The sequence below is a fragment of the Hyla sarda genome, chromosome 5, assembly GCF_029499605.1.
Source record: "Hyla sarda isolate aHylSar1 chromosome 5, aHylSar1.hap1, whole genome shotgun sequence".
NCBI lineage: Eukaryota > Metazoa > Chordata > Amphibia > Anura > Hylidae > Hyla > Hyla sarda.
This window is the reverse complement of record NC_079193.1, coordinates 46456040-46470841: the sequence shown is the minus strand read 5'-3', so window position 1 is coordinate 46470841 and position 14802 is coordinate 46456040. Positions and strand designations below refer to the sequence as shown.

The 14802-nt window shown below is 42.7% G+C and overlaps 1 protein-coding gene across 1 annotated transcript in view; it reads left to right on the top strand.

Moving 5' to 3' along the window:
- Positions 1-13958, top strand: part of KIF5B (kinesin family member 5B) — a 94080-nt gene extending 80122 nt beyond the window's left edge. The window contains exons 22-27 of the mRNA XM_056522959.1: positions 4526-4586; positions 4668-4739; positions 4820-4924; positions 5025-5241; positions 7285-7417; positions 10035-13958. Coding sequence (XP_056378934.1) covers positions 4526-4586; positions 4668-4739; positions 4820-4924; positions 5025-5241; positions 7285-7417; positions 10035-10041 — 595 coding nt within the window. The 3' untranslated portion in view covers positions 10042-13958. The remainder of the gene's footprint in view (positions 1-4525; positions 4587-4667; positions 4740-4819; positions 4925-5024; positions 5242-7284; positions 7418-10034) is intronic.
- The last annotated feature ends 844 nt before the right edge of the window (positions 13959-14802 follow it).

Here is a 14802-nt window from a genome sequence, read left to right as displayed (position 1 = left end):
ATGGACGTCGGCACCGAACGGAGAGACTCCATTCGGGATGGGAACGCAAGATGCTGGCTGAGATACTCGAGAACCAAGACTGGGCGAACAGAAAAGCCTTTCTTGGAGACCACAGAGAGGTTGGAATAAACCTCGAAAACGTTCCCCTGAAGCTGCATGTCCAGGCATCCCGGCGGGTAAGAGGCGAACAACCGCCCAAGAGAGGTCGACGGGTGGGGGGGGACCCTTCAGGCCGAGGAAGGCCTACGGGTGCCTGATGGAGCCGCCAAACTGCCGGAACGGATAGCCGACCTCCGGGAGGAATGGGATCGGAAAGGGGAGCCCTCTTCCCATGAAAGTGCCTGGCTGGACCCTTTTTTGGTACCCTTTGTTGTAACCAAAGGTCCGCAGAACCGGAAGGAGGACTTACGACGGAAAGCGGTTTTGTGAGTCTTACCAGAGGTAATAAAGAACTCTTTTTTTTCCGCCCGTCTCCTCACTTCCTAAAGGTGGCATCCGCATTCCAGGCTTAGAGCCACATGAAGGGACGGTGGCTACCAGGTAGCTTGTGGTAAAGGCAGCACAGTGGCTGCACATGGAAGCAGAACACAGCAAAATCTCCTGCTGCGGAGCATCGGAGAGCTAGATTAAATAATTCCTCCGGAGGGATCTTGAAGACTACCCTGGCGGAGTTGGAAGACCATACTAAAAGGGCATTTGACACCCAGGCAGAAGCAAAAGCAGGAAGAACCTGCTGCTTCAAGGGCAGAGATTGCCAAAGTATCCACCTTCATGTCCGCTGGATCCTTGAAGGCAGCCGCATCAGCCAAAGGCCGGGTAGGCGCCTTAGAGAGGCGGGAGACCGGCGGATCCACAGTTGGAGAGGAGGTCCACCGAGCAATGAGGTCCTTGGCGAAGGAATACCACGCTTGAACCTTCTTCGTTTCCTGAAACTTCTTGTCAGGGTGACTTCAGTGATACCAGCAGGACGTAAAATTCAGCGTGAGAGCTGAAAGTCTTGAGTGCCAGTCGGGCACAAAGAAAGGAGACTTCTGGAGCCACGTCCGAGTAAACCACATCAGGCACATCCGTGCGGTCCTCTGAGTCCGAATCAGAAACCTCATCCACAAGTTCTCCAGGTGAATGGGAACGAGGTGAGGCAGCCCTGGAAGAAGTCGGGCACGATGAAAGGAAACGTCCGAAGTTCCTGGGTCCTTTAGCTGGAAGGTGTCTCTTATGGCCGCAACCAATGAGTACACCACATTAGGCACATCCGTGCGGTCCTCTGAATCGGAGGCCGAATCAGAAACTTCTTCCACAAATTCTCCAGGTGGATGGGAACGTGTGAGGCGGCCCTGGAAGAGAGAGAGAGACGGACCTGGTACGCGGGTCTGGAGAGTTAGTGCGGCGACCCTGGGAGCATTCTCTAGAGGAGCAACGCTTGCTACAGGTCGGAGTAACGGGGCGATGCCTGCGAGGGGAGCGCCCGTGCCTGCCAGAAGACTCGGGGGATGAGTCAGATGACACACCCCTATGATGCTGCGAGAGCGTTAGAATAGGGGGAGAGCAGGACCCTCCGGAGGGCCGGTGTAGGGAGGGCCTCTCCAAGGCAGTCACCACATAACGGGAGACCTGAGCCAAGTCGGATATAGACTGGGAGAGGGAGGGAACCCAGGCTGGAGGAGCGGCCGAACCCATCGGGTCTGGAAGAACAACCGGGGTAGAGTAGCAGGGGGGTCTGGGGGAGCAGTGGAGCAGGCAGAACAAGTGGTTCAGCAGAACCAGACAGTTTAGAGTTACAGTATTAACAGATTAAAGGAGTGGTTAACACTCCAGTTAACTGTTCAGAGGGAGAGGCCGTTCTGGGCCTCTCTCACCCAAGACAGTGTTCCATTTCACTGTGTTGCTGATACAGTCTGCTTATCTTACTGTTTCACATGCCTTGAGATCCCCATAGACCCCAATGGACCTATTTTAAAAATTAAACCACAATACTGTAACACTCTGTCCCACCCCGGGACTCGAACCCGTGGTGGTCTCCAGGCTGTCAGAGAGGAGAAATGCCGGCCAGTAGCAAGGGAGGGGCGTGTTAGGAGCAGGGGGTACCGCTGATTTGCCCCTGCCACCATAATCGCACGCACAGCGCTGATTGGTGGACAGTTCGCGCCCAGAGCAGCATTAACAAGAAGTCCGTAATGGCGCCCGCTCCTTGCCCCGAGCGCACATTGAATTGAATTGAGCGGACTAGACGCCGCCGGCAGCAGCCGCTGCTGAAAGTGAGCCGGCGCTCAGAGCGCCCACATAGAAGAACGTCGTGGCTGTCAGCCACTTCAATGTAAAAACACACACACACACACTATATGAATATGAATAAAGTGTAGAAAAGTTGTGCCCCATCCAAACTGCCACTGCTCACCCCAATAATAAAGGACTCCCTGTCCAGGCCAGCCCCATTATACCCATGAGAAAAGTGGGCCAAAAACTGAGGGTCTCCAGATGTTGCAAATCTGCACCTAAGGAGAAAGGGAAATATACTCGCCTCAGTCAGAAGAACTTACCTTATGAAGTCTTTCTATGAAGTCTTCAGCCAGCTATGATCACCTGCATCATGCCGGGCTACCATGTGGGAGCGAGGCGAGCAAGGAGATAGGGTGACCCAGACCCATGAGGTACAAACCCAGGCGCTGACTGTTGGCGAGAGGGGGTGAACAGCGCATATACGCAATGTCTGTGCCCCCTTACTCGCAATGGGGAAACAGTGAGCCGCAGTTCCTGAATCCCCACCTGAAAACATGAAAGAAAATTGAATAAAAAAACTAACACATCCCTAACTAGGAAAATAATAAAACCTAAGACCTGGTCTGGAGAAATCCAGACCATGTCCACCTCCTTCAGACACTAAGCTTAAACTGATTAGCTCAGGGCCTGGAGGCGGGTATATCCTGCTGGGAGGAGCCGACTTCTTTGTTGCCATAATGTCACACCTCCTAGAGACAGCAGCATACAGCCACGGTCTGTGTCCCCCAATGGAGCCGATAGAGAAAAAAAGATGCAATTTTTGGTGGTTGCCTATTATGTTAGGCCCTTTTCACACTGCCGTTTCGCCCCGTGAAGAACGGCAGTTAAAGTGTATATTTTTTTTTTTTTGTGCCTTTAATGGCTATTTTTTGTGACGGGGCAACAAGTCCCGATGGCTCCTATTTACTAAAATCACCTTGTTTTCAGTTATATGCATTTCTTCTCACCTTAACCTCTTGGGGACGCAGGGCGTATGCATACACCCTGCATCCCTGATCCTTAAGCACTCAGGGCGTACCTGTACGCCCTGGTCCCGTTTTATCGGGTTTAAACCGTTCTTACCAGCAGAGAACGGGTTAAACCCGGTGGGTCCCGGTAGCTACGGGTAGCCAGGACCCACGGCTAATGCCGGGCACGGCCGATCGTGCCGATGCCCGGCATTAACCCTTTAGACACCGCGATCAAAGTTGATTGCGGTATCTAAAACGAAAGCAAAATAATCCCGGCAGCTCAGCGGAGCTGATCGGGACTATCGAGACAAAATCACGATGCCCCGATCAGCTTACCGGATGACGGGAGGGACCTCATCATAAAAATTTAAGGTTAACTAAACCACACGGTCGACGGCGTACACGTAAATTAATACCAAAGTCCAAAATTGTGTATTTTTGGTCACTTAATATACCATAAAAATATTAATAAAAAGCTATCAAAAACGCCCCACCAAAACAAAAATGGTGCCGATAAAAACTACAGATGACGGCACAGAAAATGAGCCCCGTACACGGAAAAATTAAAAAATTTATAGGGGTCATAAGATGCCAATTTTAAACATAATAATTTTGGTGCATGTAGTTTATAATTTTAAGTAATAAAATAAAACCTATATAAATTGGGTATCCTTGTAACCGTATAAAGAAATAAAGAAATGCTGTCATTTTTACCAAATATTGCACTGCGTAGGAATGTGAGCCCCAAAAGTTATAAAATGGCGTTTTTTTTAATTTTATTTCACACCACAAATAATTTGTTTGGTTTCGCCGCAGGTTATATTCTAAACTAAATTATGTCATTGCAAAGCACAATTGGCGACGCAAAAAACAAGCCCTTATATGTGTCTGTAGGAGCAAAATTTTAAAAGTTATGATTTTTAGAAAGGAAGGAGGAAAAAGCGAAAATGCAAAAACGAAAACTTAAGGTGAAAATAGGCTGAGTCCCTAAGGGGTTAAAAAAAATGGGTGAGATTTGGTAAAGGCAGGTGGCTCCTGTATCCCAACAAGAGTCTTCGTCCATATTATCTCTTCACAAGGAGAACTACCATTAAAGGGGTCATTAGAAAAACATTGCTGCTTTCTTGTAGAAACAGTATCCTACCTATGAACAGGTGTGGTGGGGGTTTTTAACCTGTATAACTCCTCTTAACTTTTTGTGCACATTTGCTACAGCGGAATAAGTAAATTTTTCGCTTTATATACATCTATTTTCTTACCATTTTTGTTGTTTCTAAGTTTTGCAATATTTTTTTCAGGGTAATGCAGGACAGAAGAGAACAAGCACGCCAGGATCTGAAGGGACTTGAAGAGACAGTGGTAAGAAAAATCTGACCGTGGCTGACACTTTGTCTCTCTGCCTAATCTTTGTTAAAATTAATCCTAAAACTTGAATTTTAGGCTAAGGAGCTCCAAACCCTGCATAACCTCAGGAAGCTATTCGTTCAAGATTTGACAACTAGAGTTAAAAAGGTAATTGAGTTACAGCATATCCTTTGTAAGGCCTACTCTGGTTCTCCTGTTGCTGAGCATGGTTTGTTCTCTCTGTACAGAGTGCCGAAATGGACTCTGATGATACTGGGGGGAGCGCTGCACAGAAGCAGAAGATCTCCTTTCTGGAAAATAACCTTGAGCAGCTCACCAAGGTCCATAAACAGGTATGTATTGATTCATGTTTTATATGTTTTGCACAAGTTAGACACTTAAAAAAAATAAAATAAATGTAAACAATTTAATGTGACCCTTTATTCGATGTAGCTGGTACGTGATAATGCAGATCTGCGTTGTGAGCTTCCAAAGCTGGAAAAACGGCTTAGAGCTACAGCTGAACGAGTTAAAGCCTTGGAGTCTGCTCTAAAAGAAGCCAAAGAAAATGCATCTCGTGATAGGAAACGGTATCAACAGGAGGTTGATCGTATTAAAGAAGCTGTAAGATCCAAGAATATGGCAAGAAGGGGACATTCTGCACAGATCGGTAAATATCCTGCGCTCATTTCCCACATTCACATATTATAAATACTTTTTCACTAGGTGTTCAGTTGCTTAATTTTCACTACATAAACAAAAAGTTATTTCATGGATGAATGCATCTTTGTGCATCAGAATGTGCAAAGACTATCCTGTGTCTCAAGAGTGTATTATCAATTGTGTAGACTTTAAACTGGAATGTACCTCTAGTTTAACCCCTTGCCGCAGAACGCCGGGTATACCCGGCGCTGCGGCACAGAAGGGTTATGAAACGAGCTCAGGAGCTGAGCTCGCATCATACCCGCACAGTCCTGGCTGCTATCAGCCCGTGGCTAATGCCGGACATCGCTGTTCTGGCAGTTGTCCGGCATTAACTCTTTAGACGCGGCAATCAAAGTTGATCGCCGCATCTAAAAGTAAAAGCATCCCGGCAGCTCAGTCGGGCTGATAGGGACATCGCGATAAAATTGCGATGTCCCGATCAGCTAGGACGCCGCAGGAGGGTGGCTTTCCTGCCTCCTGCGCATCCGACCGGCGATTGATTGCTGCAAGCCTGAAATCCAGGCTTGAGCAGTTAACTGCTGATAACACTTATCAATGCAAAGCTATGGCTTTGCAGTGATCTGTGTAAAAGATCAGTGTGTGCAGTGTTATAGCCCCCCTATGGGAGCTAGAACACTGCAAAAAAAAGTGAACAAGAAAAGTTAATAAAGATCATTTAACCTCTCCCCTAACAAAAGTTTGAATCGCCTCCCTTTTCCCATAAAAACCTGTGTAAATAAAAATATGTGGTATCGTCGCGTGTGTAAATGTCCGAACTATAAAAATATATAGTTAATTAAACCGCACGGTCAATGGCGTACAAAAAATCCCAAAGTCCAAAATAGTGTATTTTTGGTCACTTTTTAGAACATAAAAAAATGAATAAAAAGCGATCAAAGTCCGATCAAAACAAAAATGGTACCGATAAAAACTTCAGATCACGGCGCAAAAAATGAGCCCTCATACCGCCCCGTACATGGAAAAATAAAAGTTATAGGGGTCAGAAGAGGACAATATTAAACATATAAATTTTCCTGCATGTAGTTATGATTTTTTTTCCGAAGTAATAAAAATTCTAACCTATATAAGTAGGGTATCATTTTAATCAGATGGACCTACAGAATAAAGATAAGGTGTCATTTTTCATGAAAAATGTACTGCGTAGAAACAGAAGCCCCCAAAATTTACTAATGGCATTTTTTCTTCCATTTTGTCGCACAATGATTTTTTTCGGTTTCACCATAGATATTTGGGTAAAATGACTGATGTCATTACAAAGTAGAATTGGAGGTGCAAAAAATAAGCCATAATATGGGTTTTTAGGTGCAAAATTGAAAGGGTTATGATTTTTAAAAGGTAAGGAGGAAAAAACAAAATTGCAAAACGCTAAAAAAAAACCGCTATGTCCTTAAAGGGTTAAGAATACATCTGGCCCATCTGGTGGGGTGAAACACTGAGACATGCCCAAACTTGTGTTTTAGACACTTGGTACTCCTCACCAGACAATACGTAAAGAGACTAGATAAGTATACGTGGGAAGTGGGGTCATAAAATCCCAGGTTTATTACTGCATTGTGCAAATTTTTGGTGCAAATATTGGTGTAAATGAAGTTAACCAAAGAGGTGTAAGGAAAAGTCAAACATGCAAAATTTGCCAAATCCCATGCAGCGTGAACCACTGTGATAAACCTGACACTTTGTTTGCCACATCTAGTTTAATGCTGTCTAAATTTAGGACAGAATAAAAAATATCTAATATTTTTAGAGAACTTTTATACACTTGGGGGGGAGATTTATCAAAACCATTTTAGAGGAAAAGCTTCTGAGTTGCCCATAACCAATCAGATCGCTTCTTTCATTTTGTAGAGGCCTTGTTAAAAATGAAAGAAGCAATCTCATTGGTTGCTATGGGAACTCAGGAACTTTTCCTCTGGACAGGTTTTGATAAATCTCCCCTTTGATGTTTATATGTAAAATGTATAATTCACTTCTTTGTCGTTTCTTTTAGCTAAACCTATCCGTCCCGGTCAGCACCCAGCGGCCTCACCAACGCATCCAAATGCAATTCGCGTCGGCACTGTATTCCCTCAGAATAATCAGCCAGTTGCTATCCGTGGAGGAAGTGCTAAGCAAGACAAAATGTAAATTTTTATATGGGTTTTCTTTTGACTGACTTGGCGGGTGGGGGGGGGGGGGTGTTATACCTTGCTCATGTATTCAGTTATCAAATAAAGGTTAGTGCTCTAAAAATCTAAGACCAGTATTGGACACCTTTCTGCATCTGGAATATGAAATCTATAATGCTGTCAGTCCATGTCAGTAGACCCACGGTCAGGCCAGGATTTACAGCCAGAATACAGAAGCAGAAATGTTAATGTTACACTAGTCAATACTAGCCTTGCATTATAAAATAGCTGTTCATTTAACATGCTAATAGATATGGGGAGGCACACCACACCAGTATAAATAAAAAAAATAAAGTCAAAGCTAACCAAACTAACGCCTATACCCCAGGTGTCTGGAAAAGGTAGTAAAACACTGATAAAGATTGGTGCTCTAGGACCATTAGAAATAAGCATAAATATTTTCATAAAATAATTATTATGCACACTTAACTGGTAGGTCAAAGGGCCCTTGTGAGCTTACCTAGATAAAGCATACACAATAAGAATAATGTATAATCATATAAGGAGTATTTTTTTTTTTTTTTGTACTCGCTGTAAAATATTACTCGTAGCCTTCATTTCCCCAATGAAGGCTACGAGAAATATTTTACAGCGAGTACAAAAAAAGAAATAAAATTTAAAAAAAAATACTATACTGATGGGTATATGCTCTGGCCACTAGGAGGCGCTGACACTAAGAAAAAATACTCTCCTCAGACGTCCCCACATACTTACCCCTTGATGTCTTCAGCCAGCATTAGGCCACGCTGAGTCATGCCAGGCTGCCATAGCGAGGCGAGCAGGGGCAGTGGGGGACCCGGACCCAGGGTACAACCTCCATGCACTGGCCCTTGGAGATAAGGGATTGACGGCCCATACTGTTATGTTCTGTGAACCTAACTAGACATACTTAACTTGAAAATAATACAATAGACCAGGTCTGGGGAGCTCCCAGACCTGTGTCTTGCCTCCTACTGGCACTAGCTAAAACTGATTACCTCACTTCCAGTTGCGGGTATATCCTGTCAGGGAGGAGATCACTTTTTATTTTTTCCTAGTGTCAGCGCCACCTAGTGGCAAGAGCATATACCTATCAATCAGTATAGGTGTCCTCCAATGAAGAGCGACCTAGAAATAAACAATATACTACTACAGTATGTCTGTATATATTGTGGTGGTTTATTTCTATTTATGAGATAGATAGATAGATATATATGTGTGTGTGCGTGTGTATATATATATATATGAAGAAATATAAAATCTCATCCCTTCCCTAATATCGCGCCACACCCCTACCCCTTAATTCCCTGGTTGAACTTGATGGACATATGTCTTTTTCGACAGTACTAACTATGTAACTATATATAAATTTGTGTGTATATATGTATGTATATTTGTATATATATAATATTATAGTGTGTATGTGTGTGTGTGTGTGTGTGTGTGTGTGTGTGTGTGTGTATATATATATATATATGTATGTATGTATGTATATTTGTGTGTGTGTGTGTGTGTGTGTGTGTGTATATATATATATATATGTATATATATATATATATATATATATATATATATATGTATATATTTTATAGATAGAGTAAACATTTATTGTGTATGTTTTATCTCCCTTATTTATCGGCGTATAACATGCACCATGCAGAGGAATTTGAGGGGGGAAAAAAATAAATGTAAAAAAAATTACTTGGAAGTTCTGAACTATATGCCTCATCATCCTTCCCCCCCCCCCCCCAGTGCCACATCATTCATCCCCTTTTATGAGCCCCTGTGACACATTCACATTTAGCTCCCCCCCGGTCCCCTGTGTGCCTCCTTTCCTCGGTTATCCCCCCCCCCCCTCTCTGCTCGTTATCCCCCCCTCTCTGCTGGTTAGCCCCCACCCTCTGCTGGTTAGCGCCCCCCCCCCCTCTCTGCTGGTTAGCCCCCACCCTCTGCTCGCTATTTCCACCCTGATGATCTTTAACAAGCAGCTGGCGCTGCGGCCACTTTGAATGGTGTATAACACGCAGGTAGTTTTTTTTTTGCCATAAATAAGTTTTAAAAGTGCATGTTATAAATCAATAAATACGGTAGGTAGGTTCACAAGGACCATGTGACCAGTTAAGTGTGTATATAATTATTTTATTGAAATGTTTGTCTTATATCCGATGGTCCTAGAGCGCTAATATTTTTCAGTGTTTTTCTATATTTTAATATGTTGTTTACCACCCCATTCTGCATGGAAATTTGATATGTATTAATGATTATATAAAAGTATAAATTTATTATAACAGGGGAGATGAATCCAAACAATGCAAAAGGAATAACTACCCCTAGTTACCAGTCGGGTCACTGCTTGTATTTTCCAAAGGACATATAAAAATGAGGTTAAATACGATTACTGATAATGTGCAAATCCTACACTTTCCTATACGTTTCCTTTGCACCAGTCAACACACATTCCTGAGTGATATCCGCAGAATAAAGGATATGTCACTTATTCCAGTGTATGTGAGCCGTGGCGTGTATTTTTTGAGTATACGTTTCAGTTTGAGCACGATGAAGTTGACGTCTCTGTATGTTTTTTGTGTTTCAGTTGCTGAAGGATCACGGAAGTATCGACCGCATTAAGCACAGTCATGTGGTGATCATAACTGGGGTTCACTTTGGGGATTGTAGGATTGTTTTTGAAATTGTAATTTATATCTGGCCTGTACAGCTTTTCTTTTCTCCCGATGTTTTTTTTTTTTTTTTGCAAACATTATTATTTTTTTTTAATTTGCATCAAAAAAGAAATCTAAAAAATTAGAGTGCAATTTTGATGTATTTGCATATGATATGTAATTTAATAGCTCCATCTATTGCACAGTTTGTTCTCCATGTCTTAAATATAGTCTGCACTGTGCCAAGTCTGAATGTACATTACTGGTCGAGTAGAACCTAGTTACATTTATGTAAATCTTCATCATAGGGACATGGAGAAAACTTTAACGGTTTAATACACTTCCAGGTTAACCTTTTACAGTACGTTACGAGCCTACTGCGTTATTATACAAGGACGGTAGGCGACTTATGAAGTGACTTAACATCGATGCTACAATAAAATACTGTAGATTGTATAGTGTCTAGCTACTAAAGTGTGCTTTATTATACCGGCCACTGGGCTGAAATCTTTACTACCAAATAATCGTAAGATTTCAGCATACTCAAGGCTGCTCTACCCCTCTGTGGTGGAAAACCTGCTGCCATGTGGTTGTCATTTTACATAATGTATAGGAACAAGATGCAGGAGGAAAACTTTTATATACAAGACTGTGGGGTTCTCTGTTGAGAGACTGTCCTGTTTATGTGCGAAAACATTCTGCTTTATCCTGTTAATAAATGTGTATGGGATCATCCAGACCTTATTACTGTAAAACAAAGCTTGCACTGTGTTGTGTGTTGTTTTTTTTTGTTTTGTTTTTGTTTTGTAATGTATGTTTAATTTACTCTTTATGCCACTTTAGATAATCCTTTGTAGATTTAAACTATATACATTCCTTGCAGTAGTGCTTTCATGGAATGGTTACATATTTACATGCACTGGAAAAGCATTGTTTATAAAGGAATAACGCTCTATTCCGCTCCCCTTTTCCCCCTATCCAGCAAGTAATGTGTGTCCCAATGCCAGTATGTAACTAGCATCTGGTGTAAGGAAAGCATACAGGTCTTTAAAGGGGTACTCCAATGCTCAGCGTTTGGAACAAACTGTTCCGAACGCTGGAGCCGGCGCTGGGAGCTTGTGATGTCATAGCTCCGCCCCACATGACTGCCACGCCCCCTTCCCATAGACTTGCACTGAGGTGGTGGGGGTGTGACATCATGAGGGGGCGGGGCGATTGTCACGAGCTCCTGGCGCTGGCTCCAGCGTTCGGAACAGTTTGTTCCAAACGCTGAGCAGTGGAGTACCCCTTTAAAGAGGGTACTGTCAGCCTTCCTGGCATAAAGTGGTATGGGGGATACAAGTATTTACAATTCTGGACCATGTGAACTCATAACTATACTTTGTGTTTCTCTGTTGTTCCTCCTGTAATAAAATATTTTGTAGGCACTTTCTGTTGACACAAATTGGTCATGCCCAGTTGCCAATTTAGATCTCTAGTCATCCTGGAAATATGTGAATCAGTCAGTGTCTCTCCTCTTGGAACTGTAACACTCATACATTTCTTGGGACTTTGCATTGTACTATTTAGTCCTCTTGGATGTGTATGAATAAATAGACAATGGGGCATGACGAATCTCTGGTGACAGTCTAGAATTGTAACACTTAGTAGACCATACAGTTATACATTTCCTGGAGGGATAACAGAGGAACAATAATATATGGTTATGAGAATAATGGTTTAAATTGTTTAATTGACGCATGCTCTCTGAATAATAAAAAATAGATTTGAGTGTAAAATTATTTTTACTTAAAGGGGTACTCCACTGGCTGTGCGCGCGCTGCGGGGGTCGGCCATGCCTCCTCATGCATGACGTCACGCCACGTCCCCGCGTGACATCACACCCCATCAATGCAAGTTCCATAGACTTGCATTGAGGAGATGTGGCGGGACGTCACGAGGGGTGTGGTCGACCCCTGCAGCGTGCACACAGGGTTCAGAACTAAATGATCCAAACGCTGGCTAGTGGAGTACCCTTTTAAAATTTGGTAGAATTATATATATATTTTTTTTAAGGATTTCATGGGTTTTTGCATTCTACCTCCTGAATTGATCTGATGTTCTCATGCAGTTATACATAGAATATACTTTAACTTTTTTTTTTTTTTTTTTTTCCCCCACAAACAGAGCTAAAAGTGAAGACCTAGAATACTAGGGGAGCTTTCATCCTATCCATTATAATCCTTGGATTACTTAAAGGGGTTATCCAGGAAAAAACGTTATATGTATATATGTGTATATATATATGTATATATGTGTATATATGTATATATATATATATATACACATACATAACTGCCTCCAGAAAGTTAAACAAACAGAAGTTAAGGTTGTTCTTTTCTGTCTAAGTGCTCTCTGATGACACGTGTCTCTGGAACCGCCCAGTTTAGAAGCAAATCCCCATAGCAAACCTATTCTAAACTGGGCGGTTCCTGAGACACGTGTCATCAGAGAGCACTTAGACAGAAAAGAACAACCTTAACTTCAGAAGCTCATAAGTACTGAAAGGATTAAGATTTTTTAATAGAAGTAATTTGCAAATCTGTTTAACTTTCTGGAGCCAGTTGATATATAAAAAAAAAAATGTTTTAGTGGATAACCCCTTTAATATAATTGCATAAGCTAGTATGTACTGAAGTAGACTGGTAATAGCTTTATACTAGCTGCAGTTACTGGTAAAGTTTACATCATTCCTTGTTGGAAGCCGCCAGCTTTGAATTATACTTGGTGCTGCTGGATAACACATACACTCCGGAGCTTTTCTTTTTTCTATAAAATGCATGATAGATCAACACTAATCCCTTTCCTGTTTTTTCATGGCCTCAGGCAGTACATAAGTCATTTGTTTCCCAATCAGGGTGCCTCCAGCTGTTGCAAAACTACAACTCCCAACATTCCAAAGGCTGTCCGAGCATGCTGGAAGTTGTAGTTTTGCAACAGCTGGACGCACCCTGGTTGGGAAACCCTGGCATAAGTAGTCTAGTAATTTTTAAAATGTCTGTCACAGCCGAAACACTGGTACTCTGGGACTTGTGGCCATAGTATGGACAAAAAAAAGTGTGTGAACCCAGCCTTATTCAAATAAGTTTTACTTTTTTGGGGCTGAACTAATATACATGTATTAAACTGCAACTTGTAGAACCAGTGACCAGTGTAGATCAATGCCAGGCTGGGCACTGAAAGCCAAAAGCATTTTTTGAGAATTGTGATGCCACTTGATAACAAATACCTGATGGACACTTCAGAAGTATATGCTGAGAGACCAATGCACACTACACTAACAGGAAGCAGAATCTTTTCCTTTTGTGCCTCCATCGCTGTCTGCATTTTATTATTTTATGTTTTAACTTCATGATATCAGAATTATTTTTTTTTTGTCAAACTGGTAAAAATAAAGATTATCCTAAAGTCTACACTATGGTTTCCTTGTTCTCCCTACAACAGGCTTCCATTAAATGGTTTGTGGTAAATGCTTCTAGATGACATATTAGAATGTTTTTTTTTTTTTGTTTTTTTTTAACCCTTCTTGGTTTGTCTTTGGTTCCCGTGTTTCATTCTTCGCACACAAGTATAATGGGAATATACTACAGCGATGCAAACACAGTCTGTATCTATTTATTAATGGTGATCAGCTAAATTATTTTAATTATTTAAAACTGACTTACTGGGCAATGGTGACAGATGTTACCAATAAGAAGTTCAGGACATAATTCACATTAACATCAGGACAGATGAATTGCCATTTCTATCAGTCTTTCTGCATGCTGTAAATGTATTTTGTGTTTAAAATAAAAAAAAAAGAAAAACCCGAAATCAAGTATACTGTTTGTTTTGTAGATGATTTAAGTTCACTCCCATCTGACTATGCAATAAAGTACAGATAGTCAACCAAATACCCTTATATCTCAGGAATGGAAAGGGGGGGGGGGGGCATAGCACGAAAGTAAAAATCAGGGTTACCTGAAGCTATCATTTAAAAAAAAAAATGTTGTCTGACCAGAGGTCCCCTTTAATGGAAGTAGGGAAAGGGCAGGGGGTTTACCCTGGTTTTAAAGCAAGGGTGTTGCTTTTCTTGTCACCTCCTAGTCAGTCTGTTTAGTGCCATAGACCACCAAGGATGTAACTATTAACCCCTTAAGGACCAAGCCCATTTCACCTAGCATTTTTTGCACATCTGACCACTGTCACTTTAAGCATTAATAACTCTGGGATGCTTTTACTTATGAATTTGATTCCGAGATTTTCTCGTGACCTATTCTACTTTAACCCCTTAAGGACAATAGACTTACTCCTACGCCCCCGTTTCCGAGTCCTTAAGGACCGAGGACGTAGGAGTACGTCCTGTCCATTCCCGGCCCCCCGCCGCTAGCCGGAGGGGAGCCGGTGCCCGATGCCTGCTGAAATCGTTCAGCAGGCATATCGGCTAGGGGGGTCATTATGCCCCCCCCATGTCGGCGATGGCCACAGATCGCTTGACCATTCAGTCCAGCGATCTGCGGCGATTCCGGGTCAATCGGGTCTCCAGTGACCCGGAATTACTGGCTGATCGGGGGCGTCAGAGACGGCCCCGAACAGCCATAGCCAGCAGGGGTGAGGTGGCACTGGTGCCACCTCACGATCGCCCTGATTGCGGGTGTCACTCCCACAACCCGCTCCGCCCCT